Raw genomic sequence first — 18842 nt, forward strand, 5'->3', positions numbered from 1 at the left:
GAAATTTTCCCAATATTTCTACTAAATTTCTTATTTATCAGTGCTTTTTGCTATATTTCAATATTATTTGCGTTTTCTAGTGAAAACATTCTTTGTTGTAAAAATGTAAGAAAAAAAAAGTCCTCAATTGTCTATATGGATGGGGCCCAAATTGGCGCCCAAATATGGTCGGTGTTGTAAAAAATGGCTTAGAATAGCCTCTGTATATATATGTATATGACTTTTCTATGAATTAAGTTTTTAAACAACTTTAGTTTTTAAACAACTACAAAGACAATGTTAAGTTTTTAAACAACTACAAAAACATAATTCAATAGTCTAGAATGTTTGTTATCTTTTTAATAAGAATAAGAACATTCAAAAACTTTTTAATTTTAATTTTTTTACTGTTTACATATATTACCTGACGATAGACAAAACATACAAGAAGTGCTGCTACATTGACTGACAAATAGGTAGAAAATGTGATGAGTTATACTACATAGACAAGGTTAATAGATAGATTGTGGTTGGAATGTAGATCATGTCTGATAGAGTTTTGATTTTAGGGTTTGTATATATCTAATTTTGTATGGTAGTTTTTAAATATATATGTATAGGGGAAAGTGGGGTAATATGGGATACTTAATTTTAATGACCTATAAAAATGAAATTTTAAAAATTAATGTTGTTGCTAATAATCAGTTAGTTTCAATAGCTATCAAATATCATTTCTGTAAAAGATGAGTCTCAAAGCTTCAATACACTTTAAGAAAATTTAATAAACATAAAATGTTTGGCTATCCCATATTACCCTCAAGGGTGGGGTAATATGGGACACCTGATCAATGTCAGCTAAGGATGGTAATAAGTTATGCAAGATCTTATAAATCAATAAAACAAAACAAAAATTTATAAAAAAAAATAAAAACAGCTATAATATTACAAAAAAAAGAAAAAATTAGTAAAAAAGAATTTCAATTTTTAATCACTGTCAATGCATTAATCATATTTAAATTCGTCTTCATCAGCCCTTGCACATTCTGTGTGGATCCATTTTCTGCAAGTTTGGCACATGACCCACTGCTCTCCTTGGCCATCTTCCAAGAATAAGCCAGTACAGTATATGCATGGAGTGTCATTATCAACCATTAACGCACTTGTCATTGTTGCGCCTGTTTGTTTTGACTTTTTATTTTTGGCTGAAAAAAGCTTTTTTTTCAATTTTGATTTTCCTTTTGTCTTTTCATTTTTTTCAGGCTTCTCACTAAGCGATTGTTTGTAAGGGGAACTTGTCAGCACAGCAGTAGATCCCTTACGCCTTCTGGTTCTGTTCACCCTTTCTTTGGCTACGGGGTAAGGTCTAATGTCACTAGCCAACATGGGTGTATCACTAGAGGTGCTGGCCACTGGCAGATGTTGCGATTGAATGGTTATCTCACTTTCAGGGGCAGGTATTTCTGTTGTTTCTGCTGCCTTAAACTCCCACTCCTCAAATACATTCCTATTCACTGGCCAAATTCCAGTCTTTTCATATCCATTAACTGCTGTTGCGAGGCTGGCAGTGTGCAGATAGGCCTTCGCAAATATAGAAGTTATTTGAAATTATGTGAGGATTCGTCCAGGATGTGAGCAGAGCCACATTTGAATCTCGGAGTCATAATAAGTAGATAATAGCTTCATAAATGCAACATCAAGAGGTTGCATTCTGTAGGTGCAGTGTGGTGGGAGACAGATAATTGTTATAAAATGTTTTCTAGTCAAATTAATGGCCTACAAATTCTTGTTATGTGAGGCATGACCATCTAATATAAGTAAAGCAGGGCTTTCCTGACTAGGCTTTACACATTCAATGAAATGTCTGAGCCATTGGGTAAATAATTAAAGTTGAATCCAGCCAGTCTTATGACAGGCATAAGTAGATCCTGCTGGTGTTTTGTCCCTTAAATCCATTTTCATGCACTGCCGAGGAAAAATAAACAAGTGGGATATATGTCCCAGATGCACTCATGCAAAGTATTGTAGTAACCAACCGTCCTCTTTTAGCTGAAGTAAGGATGCCAACTTGTTTTTTTCCCTTTCAGCCACAAAGGCCTGGTAAGACCATAAAGCCTGGCTTCCATTTCTACTATGTAATTAGCCAGATCTGATTCAAATTTGGGAGAGAAAATGGGAGATTTAAGAGAAAATTTTGATTTTAGGGTTCAAATATATCTAATTTTGTATGGTAGTATATATATATATATATATATATATATATAGATATATAAATGTTTGTATTTGTGTATGTGTGTATATATATATGTATATATATAAATATGTATATATATATATATATATATATATATATATATATATATATATATATATATATATATATATATATATATATATGTATGTATATATGTAAGAGCCATTCTTTTTAACTTGCAGCATTTGACGTGTTTGTTGATGGATGTCCTTTCATTGTTGTTTTCTTGTGGCCAAAACATTACGTTTAATTTGAACCGTAGAAAAAACTTTACTTTTTGGAAATTTTGATTGAGATATGGTCTCAAAGATACTTTTAATTTGGACAGTTGAGAAAACTGAACTATCACATTGTTTTTGAGATCAAAAACATTTTTTTTTCTAGTTACCTTAAAAGGAATGCGGCTTAAAAACAATAAGTCAAAATCTCATGATTTTTTTTTTATAGCAGATCATATATCAACTAACATGTTTAGTGCTTCAGAACATCAGGCACCAGGAAAAAATAGAATTAAAAAGCCTTTTGAGACTTTGCATCCCTTACTCTATATTACTTTATATTACTTGTTATAAATTTAATTCTTTTTGTTTTAGAATCTTAATTTTGTTTACTTTTTTCAGTGATTGATTATCAAGAAGTAAAAGATTTTCATAAAAATATCATAAATAGAGGTTATTTGTTTTTACCGTCTCTGAAAGTTTATGAGAGCGTTCCACCAGTTGCTGAAGTGTTTTGGAAAAAAAAAACCAAACCTCAGGAGTGGGAAGTTCTTCAAAAAGATTTATACACAAAAAATGGCAGTTTGCTTATTCGAAGTGTTAATTCTGAAGAACACAACACAAGTTTCAGTTATATTATAAAACAAAAGAATGGCCGCTCAGTAGTTGGCTACACTGTTACTGTTAGCATAATAGGTAATAGTAATGTATATGTGAGATGTTTTAACAGGTTGCCAAAGTTCAGTTTTTGTCATAAGTAACTATGATATTAATAATTTTTCTGTAATGCAAGTTTAAACGGTATTTTAATATATTTTATCTTATATAATGAGCATAAATATTTTGTATAAATAATATATTTTTAAATTGGTTACAGTCTAATGCTTTAATTTTATCATAAACCTAATGCATTTAAAGTATATTTCTAATACTGTATTATTTGAAAACTAATTTTAAATTACTTAACATCTTTTTAAAAACTTTAAAGATTATATAAAAATGATGTTTAAATTTAAGACTAAAAGTAAAAAAAACACAGATAATCTGGTATAAAATTGTGAAAACCCTGTGTAAAACTATAAAAACCTTGTATGCTCAAGGATTTTGTTTGTCCAGATATATTCGCCAATTTTTTCATATTTGTCTTAATTTAACTTTAAGCCAGCAGCTTAAAGCTAAATTAAGAGAAATATGAAAAAAATTGAATTATTGTTTTTTTCTGGATTTATTTTACAAAATCTTTTCTGGTTTTTTAAACTATGACCCTGATGATCACTTTATCCTCTACAAAGATATTTGTAGAAGCCTCTGCCCTGTGTAAAACTATATTAATGGTATATCATGTATAAAACTTTAAAAAACTATAAATGCAAGTTGCCATAAGGCAAGGAGAAATGCTACACAATAGGCTTTTTAATTTATAATTTCACTATCACTATATCTCTGAAAATCATCTTGAGTTATTTAAGTTAAAACTAGATATAAAAAAGTAAAAAAACTAAAATTTTAAATACGTAAACAAAGTATAATAAAACCTAACATAATCCTTCTAAATAAAAATGCAGTTCTTTTAAATAAAAACATTAAAATAATCTAATCGAATAAATTTGATAATTGATTACTACTGTGCTTTTCAATCATTTTGTATTTTTATTAATGAAAAATGAAACGAGTGAGAAATGTTTATAGTGTTAAGTATATATTAAGGAAAATAAAACCAATATTTAATACTTTTTTTTCGTAGTGAAATTAAACTTAATGTTGCTGGTATTTTTCTATTTATATTTTCTAGACTAATATCTGTACTTTTTTTTGCTGATATTTATAGTTTTAAGTCTTGGTTCTAATGTGTATAAAGTGAAGAAAAAAAAAGGATTATAAATCTAACAAAATAAGCTAAAATATCTGAACTTCAAGATTGGAGGTAAAGATATTTTCGGTTAAAGTTACTATAAAAATCATTAGAATCATGAATAAAGTAAAAAATAGAAATTAAATAAAATTTATAAAGTATTTATAAACTTAGATAAAACTTAGATAAAGTCACTGATTAAATAGGTAATAAAAAGAAAGATTGACAAGCTTGACAAAATTGACACTTTTTTTTGAATTAATTAAAATATTAAAATTCAACTTAACATGAGCAATAAATCTTAAAATTTAAATATTAAAAAATAAATATTAAATATTAAAAATAAATATTAAAATTCAACTTATAATTATAATAATTAGCAATAAATCTTTTATAATAAATAATAAAACCTAAAGGAAATTTTCATATCATCAGATAAAAGTAAAAGCTTTTCATTTTTGATTTCATTAAAAATATTGGTTAGGCATTTATATTTTAGCTACAGGCATTTTTAATGTAATATAACATATTTTTTCAGGGTAATTCTTAACGTAATTTTTAACATATTTAGGCATTTATAACGTAACTGCAGCTTATTATCATTATATCTAAATAGAAAAATAAAAACTGTAACTTTACAACAACTTTGTAACTAATGAAACAAATATTATTTTAAAATACTGCTCAAGTAACATTATAACTTCTTAACATTAAGATAAATACAAACGTCAAACAAAAAAGGAAAGATAAATTTCAAATTGAATTAAAACCTGCAACTTTTGATTAGCTGTGATACTAAAAATAAAATTACAAATTAAAATATTGTTATTCAATTTTAAACACTTTGAACAAAAGTATTTTTTGAAATAGAAACAAACAAAAAGCATATGCAGAGTTAATAAGAATGTTTTAAAAGTGAAATAAACTTCATAAAATTTAACCTGTAATCCTTCAAACATCACTACCAGGCAACAACACTGTACTAAATATAAATAACACTTACAATAACACTGTACTAAGTAAATAAGTTTATATAAAACAACCTAAAATTACATAAAGCCAAAATAAAAAATGCCATACTTATATTTAAATAAGGTCACCATCAGTTTTTCTAATTCTTTATAGCATGTTTAAACACAATATTAATAAATCATCTTCAAAATAGAACATGTTTCATTACCTAACACCTAAAAAAAATTAACTTTGGTAATTCAAAAAATAAGTTGAAAAATTAAAGAAATATAATTTATAAATAAAATAAAAGGTTTTAATATTATATATATATTCTTGCAGTAAACACAATTTATTAGAGTGTGTTTTTCTATTCATTTTATAAAACTCTGATATCTACATATATTAGGGAAAATTAATACTGGATAATAAGTCTCAATAAATGTTATTAAAAAGGCTTTTAAACATATTAGTAAGAAGTATTGATTCAAAACTGTTATAAGCTTAAATGACATGACATAATGAAATATTCTAAAGTTTTCCACAATCAGATTATATTCCTTCTTGACCTTTAAGGATTATGCAAACAACACTCAAGGCGTTAAGGGATTTTAGGAATATGTGCTGTTCTTATTTGTCTCAAGAGTATGTCTTTTTCTGAATTTTTTGCTTTGGTAGTTATTGTTTGTGTTCTTGTTTTGCTAATTTTGAGCACTTTGTTGCAACAGCACTTTAGTTTCTTATATTTTCTTTCACACATCTTAAATTTGCCGCCACCTCATGAATGTGACATTGAGTATCATTTTGAGATGCATTGTACATGATGCATAAATTTGATCATATTTGTCATACTTTTACAATTTGTTTTAAAATGTCTGTTGTTGTTTTGAAATCTCTGAAAAAAGCTACCACATGGTATGCCACTCTGCATTTGATGGTTTAAACCAAATTTTATCGCCTGCTCTAAATTTTTGTCTGTTATTTTTTTCAAGAAAGTTCTTTTTCCTAATCCCTTAAAACTAATTTGATAGCTTTATATTTTGTTCATTTTGCTTTTATCATTTTTGTTGGCTTAATTATTTTACTGATATAATGCATCCCCTGCTTGTATTTTTAAAAGTTCTGTTTTTCTTCTTTTAATTGTGTAGTGATTTTATTTTATTAGCTCCATTTCCTTCTGGATAAAAAGAGGCTTGAAACCCAATATGCACTCCCTATCTATCATAAAAAATCCTCATTTCTTCATTTTGAAGATTGCTTTGTTTTTAATATTTCTGATAGTGTTCCTTGTTGACAAAAAATCTGACATTTCTGTATGAACTTGACAGTTATTGCTGCTATTATATTTTGTAAGTTCACAATTAATCAAACTTATGGTACTGAAATATAAAAATGGTTTAGTATTGTAATGCGTGATATCAATGGCCATTTTTAATTATCACCTAATTTCCCTTACAACAACCGTATAGGTTCTGTATCTATTAATTTTACAAATTTTGATCATAATTATAAAGTTAGTTATTGTCAGAGTCACTTAACAAACAAAATTTAACATTTGATTTATTCTAAAGTGTCCAGTCTTTTTATGTACATTAGAAATAGATTTGAGCTCTGTTGAGCTTCAATTCAACTGTTTATATGCTTATCTTCTGGTTATTTTTTTAGCTATCTGCTTATAACTTTTATTAATGTATTAGTAAAATTATCTTCTGAAGGATTAAAGGTATCCCAAAATGTCGAGACAAGTTGTGTTCATATTAAATAGAATGTTTAAAAGAAATCTTTTGGCTGAACTTTTTGAGTAAAACAAAATAATAAACGTATACCAAAAAAAACTATTTTTGTAGTTTTACTGGAAGCTTGCTATCTTCATGTTATCATGTGTTTTTAAGTCTTAAGAATACACACCTTTAAAATATATCTACAGACTATAGATTAATTCAAGGGCGTTTAATTCCAAAGAGTTTTAGTATATAATTTTCTTGTAGAATTTCAATAAGAAATCTAAAAAATATTTTTTTCTTCAAATTGTAGAATTTTTTTCATTATTGATTATGAATTTGTTCAGTTACTTATTATTATATAAAAGTTTTTTTTAATCATAAACTACAATAGACTTTTTTTAGTTTTTTTATTTTCTAAATATTGCAAAATTTGTATATTTTAGACTTGACTATTGCTATAAATTAGTATTGTTTTATATTTTTTATTATTAAATTATTGACTATAGTAAGATTCTGTTAAAAAATAATTTTTTGTATTATTTAACCTTATAAAAGTTTTATCAACAGCATTTAATTGCTAAACTTTTCATCGGGTACAAATATTCTTGAAATTCATCTTGCGAGAATATATTTAATGAAATTTGTTCTGCAAAACATTTCTTGCTTATTTCATTTTCTAAAATTGAAAAATTATTGCTAAGGATGGCAAAAAAATGCAGCATTGTGGAGTCTATTATAAAATTGAAACTGTTTAATCAAAAACTTTTTGTTGTCAATTTTAGTAATACACTATCTAAATTGGGAAATATTAAATATGTTTTTTAATGCAGTCTGCAACAGATTGACACTTTTAATCGCCATCTGTTTTGAATTGTTGTCATAAAACATTAAATATTGCTTTAATTAATAAAAAGTTGTCTGTAAATTTGTAAATTCTTCAAATTTTTTCTAACTAAAAATTAAAGAGTTCTGCTAATAACTTTAATAAATGGTGTTGCTTACCAAATTTATCTATTAAATAAAAATTTAAGAACTTGTAAAATGTCATTTCAATAGGAGAACAAAAACGTCATAGCAGTAAACAGCTTAGATAAACTAGAAAAAGTTTACATTGATTACATAAAAATAAAAAAGATTCAGAATAAGGTGATCAACGTCTTTTTTATATATTTATTATATTTTAGAGTGTATCAAAATAATCTTTATTTTATTTGAATTACGCTCTATGGAGTCTAACACTGCAACGTTTAATGAAACTCAAAAATTAATTTTTGCAACCATATTGCATCATCCAAAGAACTTGCATCAACTAATACATTTTCCTATTTGCCACGCACAACCCAACCACCACAAGCTAACTTGCATCTTTTTATCTTAGCATAGACTTTTCAAAGTACACATTTTACATTTTTATTAAAAAGTTCTTTTTACCATGTAGCATTTTTATTGTTCCAATTTAGTAGCTAGTTTTAAACTTCTCTAGCTTGTTTTAGTGTAGTGCATGTTTTAGTGTACACAACTTAAACGGTTGGTTGATTTAAGATTGTCTTTAAACATCTAGCAGAGCAAGTGTCTTCCAAAGCTATTACTACCACTAACTTTTAGATACTCAAATAATTGACAATTCGCTGATTCCTTACTTTTGGGATTACTTTTTCCGACATCTTCAAGTATTTCCAAGACATGTATTCTTTGTAGCTGCATTTAAATCATTAAGGCATCTTCTTCGGAACAAAATTCTTTGCAAATGAACAGTTCTTTGAAATGAAGGGTAATCATTTTTTTATCATTGCAGGTTATTTCAATTATAATTTTTTAATGTTCATTTTATAACAAATAATATTTGTTATTTATGAAGAGTAATCTAATACAGCAACAGGTGAGGGTGCAGATCACTTAGTAGCTGACAGCAAGAACCAGAACACCTTGGTTCCCCACATCGAAGCAACCAAAAATGAGGATTACCTCTCAAAATTTCTTTACACTGTTGTTATTAAATGTGATTCTAGAGGATTCTAGAAATAATTAAAGTTTTTAGAATTTAGAGGATTAAGAATTATTTTGTTTCAAAATATTTCTTAATCCTCTAAATTCTAAGAACTTTAACTATTTATTTTTAGTTGTTTTTTGTTATGATGTTTTATTTTGTTTTCTTACAGTTTTCAATTAGAATTTGTTTTTAAAGTTGTATTTCATGTCAATATTTATGGACTTGTGTAAATTCTAACAAAAATTTTGTGTGAAAAGTTTATATTTGCATAAGTCATCTGTCAATTCATTGATGTATTTCTTATATGAAAAATCTACAACAATACCATACAAGATCTTTATGTTGTATGCTGAGACATGCAACATCAAATGTTCACTGATTGGGAGGATACTATGCTAAGACATGGATCAATACTAACTGCTCTTAAAAGGTGGTTTTGAAAAACATACCTTTTCGATTTAGTTATATTGGTCATGCAAGTAAGTTCAACTGTATTGAAGGTGAAGTGTCTGAGGCAATAAGCATGGTAAGCAGATACAAAGTGCTGTCGAAAAATATAAGTGCAGTAAAATTTTGTTGTTTAAAGCATATTTCAACCACAATAAAATAAAAACTAAAGAAGATATTGAACAAACTTTATTTTATTTAAAAAAATCTTATTTAAACAAATCTTACATTTTGGATGACATACTAAAACATAAAATTGTCTATAAAAACGTTATCAAAAATAATAATAAAAAATATCAAAAAAAAACTGCGATATAGGAAAACTTAAAGCAAAAAAAATCTAAGCTAGTATTCAAAATATCCCCCACAATATTTTTTGCAAGCAGCACATTCTTGCATCAGTTTTACAAGATTTCATTTGGAACTCTTCTCCAAGGGCATTAAATCTACTTTATTTTCTTCCATCCATGTTGTAGATTTCATTTGGAACTCTTCTCTAAATGGTATCAAATTCTTACTTTAGGCTAATTATGGATCATACTTGCATAATGTCTAAGTCCATTCAAGCCCAAATAGATTCGATTGGAGTAAAATATTGTGAAAGAGCTAGCCAGAGCAATAAATCTACTTTATTTTCTATCATCCATGCTTTTACTACATCCAAGCTTTTTGGGCAGGTTCCAAATCTTGTTGAAAGTGCTACCACTTGTTTCGATCAATAAGATAGTCCACCGATGGAACCATGCATTTCTCTAGTGTCTCTATATATGTATGTTGGTTGATTCAACCTGTATAAATGTTACACACTTGTACTACATTTAATTTAAAGTAGCCCCAAACACTAATACTGCCACCACCCCTTTGTAACCTTGGTACAACAAAGCGATTACTATACTTTTCCAATTTAAATCTTTTAACAAGAACTTTGCTTTTTCTATTTATTACTTCAAAGTTAATTTTATCACTAAAAATTACTTGCTTCCACTTCTCCAAAGACCACCCAATTCTCTCCTTATAACACCTAAATGTTGTGAGCCGATTTCTGGTCGTCAACATAGGTTATCTAACAGCTCCATAGACACCAATTTTTTTCCTTAGTTTACTGTTTCTTACTGTATTTGACAAAATACGTTTTTTATGGTTTTTGTTGAATGCATTAGTGAATTCAAGATAACTTAACATCAGATTGGCTTTTACTTGATGAAATATAAAACTATTTTCATGTTCAGGAGTTTTTTTTAACCTTCCTGATCCTGCATGACGTTAGATGCCACTAGCTGTTTTAAATTTCTTTAGAGTATATCTGATGCGATTCTCTGAAATTTTTAATATTCTTGCTATTTCACTATTAGTGATCATTGAGTCATCCTTCATGCCTATTATTTGCCATTTTGTTGCTTCACTTACTGCTTTTTGACCCATCTCTTTGTATGTTTGCTTTTAGGCCTTTGCAAATTATTTAAAAAACTGGTCATCATAAGTAATTTTATTCTATGGTAAATTGTCAACCTAACATAAAAATTTGTAAAATGATTATGAACAACAATTGGGTTGACAAGAAAGTAGAACAGAAGTCGATTAAAAAGTTTGTGCGCTTTTTTTTTTTTACAATTTGTTCTGGTATGTTTTTTGTATTCCTTAGAAAAAAAAGTTAAAGATAGGTAACTATATATGAACTTGTTATTGACATGTTAGTTGTAGAGAATTAATTTTCCTTAACAAAAAAAAATTAAATCTTTAGGAAATATGGATTGGGTTATACGATATTTAAAAAGAAAAAATGTACACAGTTTTTTACTGCGCCTATTTTTTTTGAAAGCACAGTATGCATATATTGAGACCATCTACCAAATGTTCACAGTTGCTTAAAAAAATATAATTATCAACAGCAATTTTGTTACAAAGGCAAGACCCTTCTTTGTCTAATTTGAGGCTTGTGTTAAGAATGATGAAAAAAAAAAACAATTCTGGTGTAAAGAAAAAAGGCTTGATAAAAGTTGACAAATCTGGCTTTTTAATGCCTTGCCGAAATACATTTGAGAATTCTGTACCAAATTCTGTATCTGTAAATAAGCTTGAGTTTAGGGTCAATAAGAGACATGCATATGAACACTGTTTATCTAATCTTACAAGATTGTTTTTGAATGGATTTAGGTTTTGGTCAAGGTTTTGGACACAATAGAATTTGTAGATTTCTAAAATAAAACACTATCTTTTAATGCGACAAGTTCTCTTGCAAAAACTATAATTTTTCTTGTAACTGTCAAGGATAAAATCAAATCTTTTCTATGATTTTATAAATAAAATGCTTGTGTAAACCAGTTTAGAGGGCATGGGTGCAATTATGAGCTATGTCTTGCCATTAATTGGAAATTTGTCAAATATAATTATTGTATTAACACATTTAATTTATGCAAGTACTAAATTTAAAAACCGCAGTTTGAATAAATGAATTAACTTTTTCTTAAAGTCTATATTTACAAAAATTGTAAATTCAAAACTATTAAAATCATAAACTACATGATATTATGGAATATTCTAAAGTTTTCTACAATTAAGTTATATGTCATGGAAATGATTTTCTTCATTGCTTAAAATCATTCACATTAATTTTAGAAATTTTATCTAGCTCATCACAGTGTGAAAACAATAGTCTTGCCTTAATAGAAGCGCCACCTAATGTTACAGTCTATGTTGGACAAGAAATATCTATTGAGTGTTTAGCATTTTTTTATCGTTGCAGGTTATTTTTAATCATATTTTTTTAATTCCTTGTTTTTACTTTTAATTATCTTAAAAATTTCATACATAAACATTTTTTCCTCTTTTTTTTTAGTTATCCTATAACTATTTCTTGGTTTTATAATTATTCAAATGTTGAAAATGAAGTTTCAAGAGGCAATGCTATTCTTAAAATTTCCAACAGCACACTTTTACATAGTGGTAACTATATTTGTGAAGCAGCTGGATATTACTATATACCTCGTGTAACATGTGTAACTGTTTTAGGTAAATATTTACTTTTGTTGACTGTTTCTTTTTGATTGAAGCTTTTGTTTTAGTATTTAACGATTTTACTTATTTTAACATGTTTTGATCTTTTTATATATAAGTTGTAGAGAAAAAGTGGTTCAATCACTGATTTAAAAATCGATGCAAAATCGGATTGGATAGGTGTATTAATAAATATATGAAACTAGTAGAAAGCAAATTATATCCTCTTCATAAGTATGTCAAAACCATACACGAGTCATTTTTTAGCCGTTTTTTAAATACAAATCTAAAAGAGAGCTAAAATATTTGATTTTTTGTTTTATTTGCTATTGTAACAACTGGGGAACCAAAACTCATTTGAAAATAATTTAGTAGAGAATTTAATTTTAATACCGATGATATAAATTTTTTCCTTTTATAGTTAAAAACTAATCTAAGTAAAAAAAAAAGTCTAATCTTTTTTGGTAAAATCAATCATTCACATTATTAGTTTTCAATTCTTTTACTAGGTACCTATGCAAATTTTTAAATTAGGTACCTACTTAAAATAAATTACCGATTTTATGTATTTCTATTCTTGTCTTCCTTTTGTTATATGTTGTTTTTAGTTGTTCTGCAAAGATAAATCAAAAGTATTTAATAATTATTCACTTTCAAGATGTCAAATTAAAATAGGTTGTACAATAAAGATGTTATTGAACCTGATGTAGATTAAAAATTTTTATCAGAAAAGCTGCATTCAAATATGGCACTTCATTCTCAATTTTAATAGGTTTATGTTTTAATACAAAATAATTTTGTTGACTTTGCTTTCAGCAAAGTATTTACATAAAACAGTTACACATGTTACACGAGGTATATAGTAATATCCAGCTGCTTCACAAATATAGTCACCTTCTTTGCAAAATCAATCAGTCCATTTTAAAATAGCAGACCTGGTAAAGACTGGTTTTGTGTATTTATGAACCAAGGGTCAATTTCCACAAGTCAAACTCATAACATAGCATCTGCCAGAGCCTCTTTTTATCCACAAAAAATAGTTTATAAATATTTTGCAGTTTTCATTAAACAATACCAACTGTCTGTTATAACTTCTGGTTGCAATATTAGAAATTGCAATGAAACTGGTTTACAATGCAAGTTAAAAGTTTATAGTTAAGTTTGTTTCAGGTTAACTAACACCAAATATTCCATTTGTGATTTTGTTTGATTGAACCATGATACATTTATTGAATAGAGACTTTGAACATGTGATGCTGTTATATATGCTATAATATTCTATTTATATATGTGATGGTTTTAGATTGGTGTCTGTTACTGCATAAGCATTGGTACAAAATTATATTATTACCTAAATACTATATTGTACCTTAAATTATGTCACCTTAATTTGAAATTCATATTATATATATATATATATATATATATATATATATATATATATATATATATATATATATATATACATATATATATATATATATATATATATATATATATATATATATATGTATATATATATATATATATATATATATATATATATATATATATATATATATATATATATATATATATATATATATACACATATATGAAGACCACACGGGAAAAAACGGCAGAGTCACATTTAAAAAGTTTTGAGAAAGTAATCATTTATAAAGGTTTGCAATTAGAAAATATAAATAAGTTGTAAATTAGAAAAAATTATTTCTTGATTAATTTATCTGAAGATTACATTTTTAATAAAATATTTGTAACTTTTATTAAAAAAATTTTTTTCCTAACTTAATACAAAAACTTTTATAAATGATTCATAAATACTTTCTCAAAACTTTTTAAATGTGACTATGCCGTTTTTTCCCGTGTGAGTACATATATATATATATATATATATATATATATATATATATATATATATATATATATATATATATATACACACTCATATATAAATATATTTATATATATATATTTTTATATATAGTAAAAACTAGATAATTACAGCACTCAGTTTATTTTAAAAATAACTCAGCATTTCACTCAAATGAGCGATCATCAGGTGTTGCATATCTTAAAAACATAACAACAATAAAATTAAATGTACTGCGGAGTGTCCTCTTTGATGACAGTTATTGATCTTGTTCTTATTTTCATGAAGTCACTTAGACACAAGTTCCTTTTTTGATTCTTTACTAAAGGCAATGGTGATGAAACTATGTGATATTTCTCCTTTGTACTTAAATTGCACAATTAATGTCCACAATTAAATGATTCAGCCTGATCTAAAATTTACCATGTTAGGACTGGATTTAAACCCTTCTTTTTAATATCCTATACAAATTTAGAAAGTTTAGTGGAATTAGCTATACTTTTATCAAGGAAGAAATTTTGAGTTTATGAAAACAATCTTTAAATGTTTTTTCTATACAATATAATATATAGATACCTTTTCTATACAATATAATTTATAGATACCTTTATCTTGCGGGTTTATCTTATTATTGTATATATAAATGACATTTTTCTTGAACCTTTTCCATTAAGTGGACTCAAATCAATCTGTTGGCAATTACACAATGGAGGAATAAGGTTAGAAGTATTTGATAAAGTTTTATTATTGTGATGTAATAATGTTACAAATATTCGAAAGACTGCTATAACTAACTTTTAGGTTATTTTGGTTAAACAGTTTATGGAATTTATGTTTGGGAACTTTTAGTTATTAAATTAAGAAAAAGTTTGGCTACCTTTGTCTTAACGTAAATTGAAAAGAGCAGGTTTAACAAAATAAAGTTTTGTATTTGTAATTTTGTAACATAGTGTTTTTAGAAATATCAGTAATGCTTTTTTTAAATTCACTATAATTAAGGGCACTATTATAAGAAGGAGCAGCTTGATCAAATACTTCTTTACTTGAGCATATATATTTCTTATGCAGTTAGATATCATTGTTAGATATCGTTAGATATCAGGATATATAGATTTTAGAATATTTGGAAAATGGTTTGATTTATCATTGACATATAATGGTTTTTCACCTGGTTTTCTATATAGCTGATAAAAATTGTTAGACAGGTTGAGCGTAACATCAAGGAAGTTAACAGTTTTTAAATTAGTTTTTATTGTTATATTTAGCTTGTTTGTTATGTCAGCTTGTTTGTTATGTCAGCTTGTTTGTTATGTTAGCTTGTTTTTTACGTCGGCTTGAATTTTTCCTTATAAAGAATGATGAGGTTTTTCTTTATTATTACTGATGGCGGTCATATTATTATCACTAATATTACAGCAAATTTTGTCATCTCTATATGAACCATTGGTACTTAATCCATATTCTTTGCTAATATTATATAAGATAAAAAGCATCAGATATACAAAATAAATTGATCAGTTCACATAACTCAGCTCTCTCATAGATTCCCATTGTAACAAAATTTGAATCTTCTGATTTATTAACCCACATATTATTTTTTGTAAAAGGTAAGGACTTTCTTGAATGACAAAAAAAAACCATTGTCTTATCTGAAATTTGAGTAAAGTTTTTGAGGTGAACAAAGGAATTGCAAAAAAGCTGTTTAGAAATGAAAAGATAAAAATCAAAAATACTATATTAAGCAAATATCAATGATAAAAAAAAAAGTTTTTTTTGTCATAATTTGTTAAAATTTGTACTTTCATTTGTACTTCGTGATGGAAGCACATGGGTATCATTTCTAACTTTCTTGTTTAGCGTTTCTTTTTTAGCGTAAAGTTTTGCTAACTTTATCTGCTTAGCAGGGTTGATTAATCGACATCGAGAGTTATTGGCAAAATTTTCTTTATGGTCTTTTATTGTAATAAATGTTGTTCATGGCAAATCATTCTAATCAATTATCAATATCCAAATTTGTTGTTATTGCTTTAGCTTCCATATTAATACTGTTGTCTTGTGTAATATTAGACCTTTTATAAGTTTTAGTAATATTAGTGATATAAAGCCCCTAAAAAGCCCAAAAATTTGTGCCCTCCCGGTCCTAAATGTGAGAGTAACATGCTGATGAATTAATTTTTGTTCTGTTTTTAACTAGACTTATATTCATTGATAAATTTTAAATTTCATAGTAAAATATTTTAGCTTTCAAAAATTATGACCATATAAAGTTTAAACCCCACTCAATTTGAGGGGGTTGTAAATTTTATATAGGCATTATTTTTGAACGCTGAAAGATAATACTATGAAACTTAAAATTTATCAATGAATATAAGTCTAGTTGAGAATAGTACAAAAAATATTTCATCAACTTGTTGCTCTCACGTTTGGGGCGGGGGGGGGGGAACAAATTTTAAGGCTTTTTTGTTCCCAGCCTCCAATCATCTCAATTTTTTGCAAGGCATCCTTATTTGACATAAGTATAAACATATAAATGTTTGGCGTTTGCTCCATGTCTGGAAGTTAGCTATCTGAAAGACCAAAAACAGCTGGCTCCGGCTTTGTATTATGACTAAATAAGTAAATAATATATAAACAGAAAAACACTGAGAAAATCAAAACAAAACTAAAGTTACAAAAAACATTACAAACAAAACAAAAAATTATGTTAAGTACTTTCAGCAAGAAAAAACAAAAAAAAGCAAACAGCGTAAATATAAAAATAAAAAACGATAATAAATAAAGAAAAAATAATAATAATACACGGTAGAATAAAACATGTATAATAAATGGCTAAAATGGAAATAAAAACAAATAGTATATAGCTGTATAAAAAATTTATATAAAGCTATTTAAAAATAATTAATAACTAAAAAATTAAACATTAAATGACTAAATCATTACTATTAAAAAACAAATCATTACTATAAGACGGCATAACAGCATTACTAAAATAGAAAATCTTAAATAAATATAAGAAATATATGAAAGATAAATAAAAAAATATATGAAAAAAAACTAAAGAAATACATAAAAAAATGAAAAAAAATCTTGGTTTGCTGCTCTTTTTCTTATGTTTAAATAGTTTTCCATTCTTTTCATTTATTTCATTTTATTTACTTTTTGTTTTTTTAACTTCTATTTCCGTTACTTTTTTACTTATTTTCTTACAGATATTACTTTTTTTTTTCTTATTTTAAAACATTTGTTTATTCTTTTTTTTTAAATGATTTTATTTTTCTTTTAATTTTTAAATTTTATATTTTTCATTTTTATTTTTCCTCTATAAAAAGGCGATTTTTTTTTATTGTTTTTCTTTATTTTATACTATAAAATGAGTTCCCTACACTGAATGATTCCAGAAACACCATAATTCATTTCTGGATAAGTTAAGCATGGAATCGTGTTATCTGAGGTTAGATACAAGTTACCTTGAAAAATTACACTTGTCAGGGCTTTCAATATGCCTTAGATTGCGAGCTTGAATTTCAAAAAAATATTAAATAGGGCGCAAAAACCTCATTAAAAAACTTGTTTGATAAATGCATAAAGATAGGGTGACTGATCAACTCTAACAATTTTTGGATTACCTACTTTGGATTAGCTCTTTTTTTTTTATGTCAAAATTCTGGTGTGCGCCCTAAAAAAAGTTTAAACAAAAAAATTTCAAAATTCAGCCAATATACAAAAACAAAAATATTTTCCGAAGCTGTTGTAATAAAAGCCATTGATTAGAAGGAAGCGGCAGAATTAGCATTTTATCTCTTGGGTGGAAAAGACCAAAATGATTGGAAAACTTTTGGAGTGAATTATCATGTAAGATGAATGTCCAAAATCTGTTGTTTGCATCAAAGATGCATATAACAAATGGGACATTCATCTACCTTTAACAAATGGGGCATCAGTTTATCTTTAGAAAAGATTTGAACTGAGCTTTAACATACAAATCTACCCTGAAAGTTAAAAAGATTTTTGAATTTCAGCTTGGTTTTGCTTTTGGTTAAAGCTTGACTAGAAATAACAAAAGGTTCTGATGCACCTGTTAATGATATTCAGTTATACAAAGATCTAGGAGTTTTAGGAAAAATATCACTGTGTCTTCATTATGGCTGTGTCTTCACTGTGTCTTCACTGTGGCTGCTTAAAATCTTAAGAAGTGCTTACTGGGCACTCTCGGTATTTAACTGACGAGGTCTTTTTTCTAATTCTGCATTCTGCAAATGAAAAAACTAATATTGCGTTAAAGTTGATAAGTATGGAAAAGCCACAGTTCTAGAAAACCTTCTCTTCCACCTATTTAAAAGAATTCAGAGCTTTTGTTATATATAGGGAATCAATTTTGGTTGCTCTTTTATAAATTAAACAATAATTGGCTCAAACTTCCTCCTTTAGAGGAAAATAGAAACTATTAAAGAATGAAATTTTTTGTAAAAACAGTCAATATTTCCGATGATGTTGCTGAGTGAGGAATCAAGTTATGTTCAGTTTATATTCAGATACTTTCAAAGGTAAAACAGTTGAAATATA

General features: G+C 26.6%; 1 protein-coding gene across 1 annotated transcript in view; it reads left to right on the forward strand.

Annotated features, from left to right (window-relative positions):
- The window catches only part of LOC136083694 (cell adhesion molecule DSCAM-like), a 172643-nt gene that overhangs the window by 77810 nt on the left and 75991 nt on the right, over positions 1 to 18842 (forward strand). The window contains exons 8-10 of the mRNA XM_065803273.1: positions 2851 to 3144; positions 12029 to 12155; positions 12249 to 12421. Of these exons, the coding sequence (XP_065659345.1) occupies positions 2851 to 3144; positions 12029 to 12155; positions 12249 to 12421 (594 nt within the window). The remainder of the gene's footprint in view (positions 1 to 2850; positions 3145 to 12028; positions 12156 to 12248; positions 12422 to 18842) is intronic.

The sequence above is a fragment of the Hydra vulgaris genome, chromosome 08, assembly GCF_038396675.1.
Source record: "Hydra vulgaris chromosome 08, alternate assembly HydraT2T_AEP".
Lineage (NCBI taxonomy): Eukaryota > Metazoa > Cnidaria > Hydrozoa > Anthoathecata > Hydridae > Hydra > Hydra vulgaris.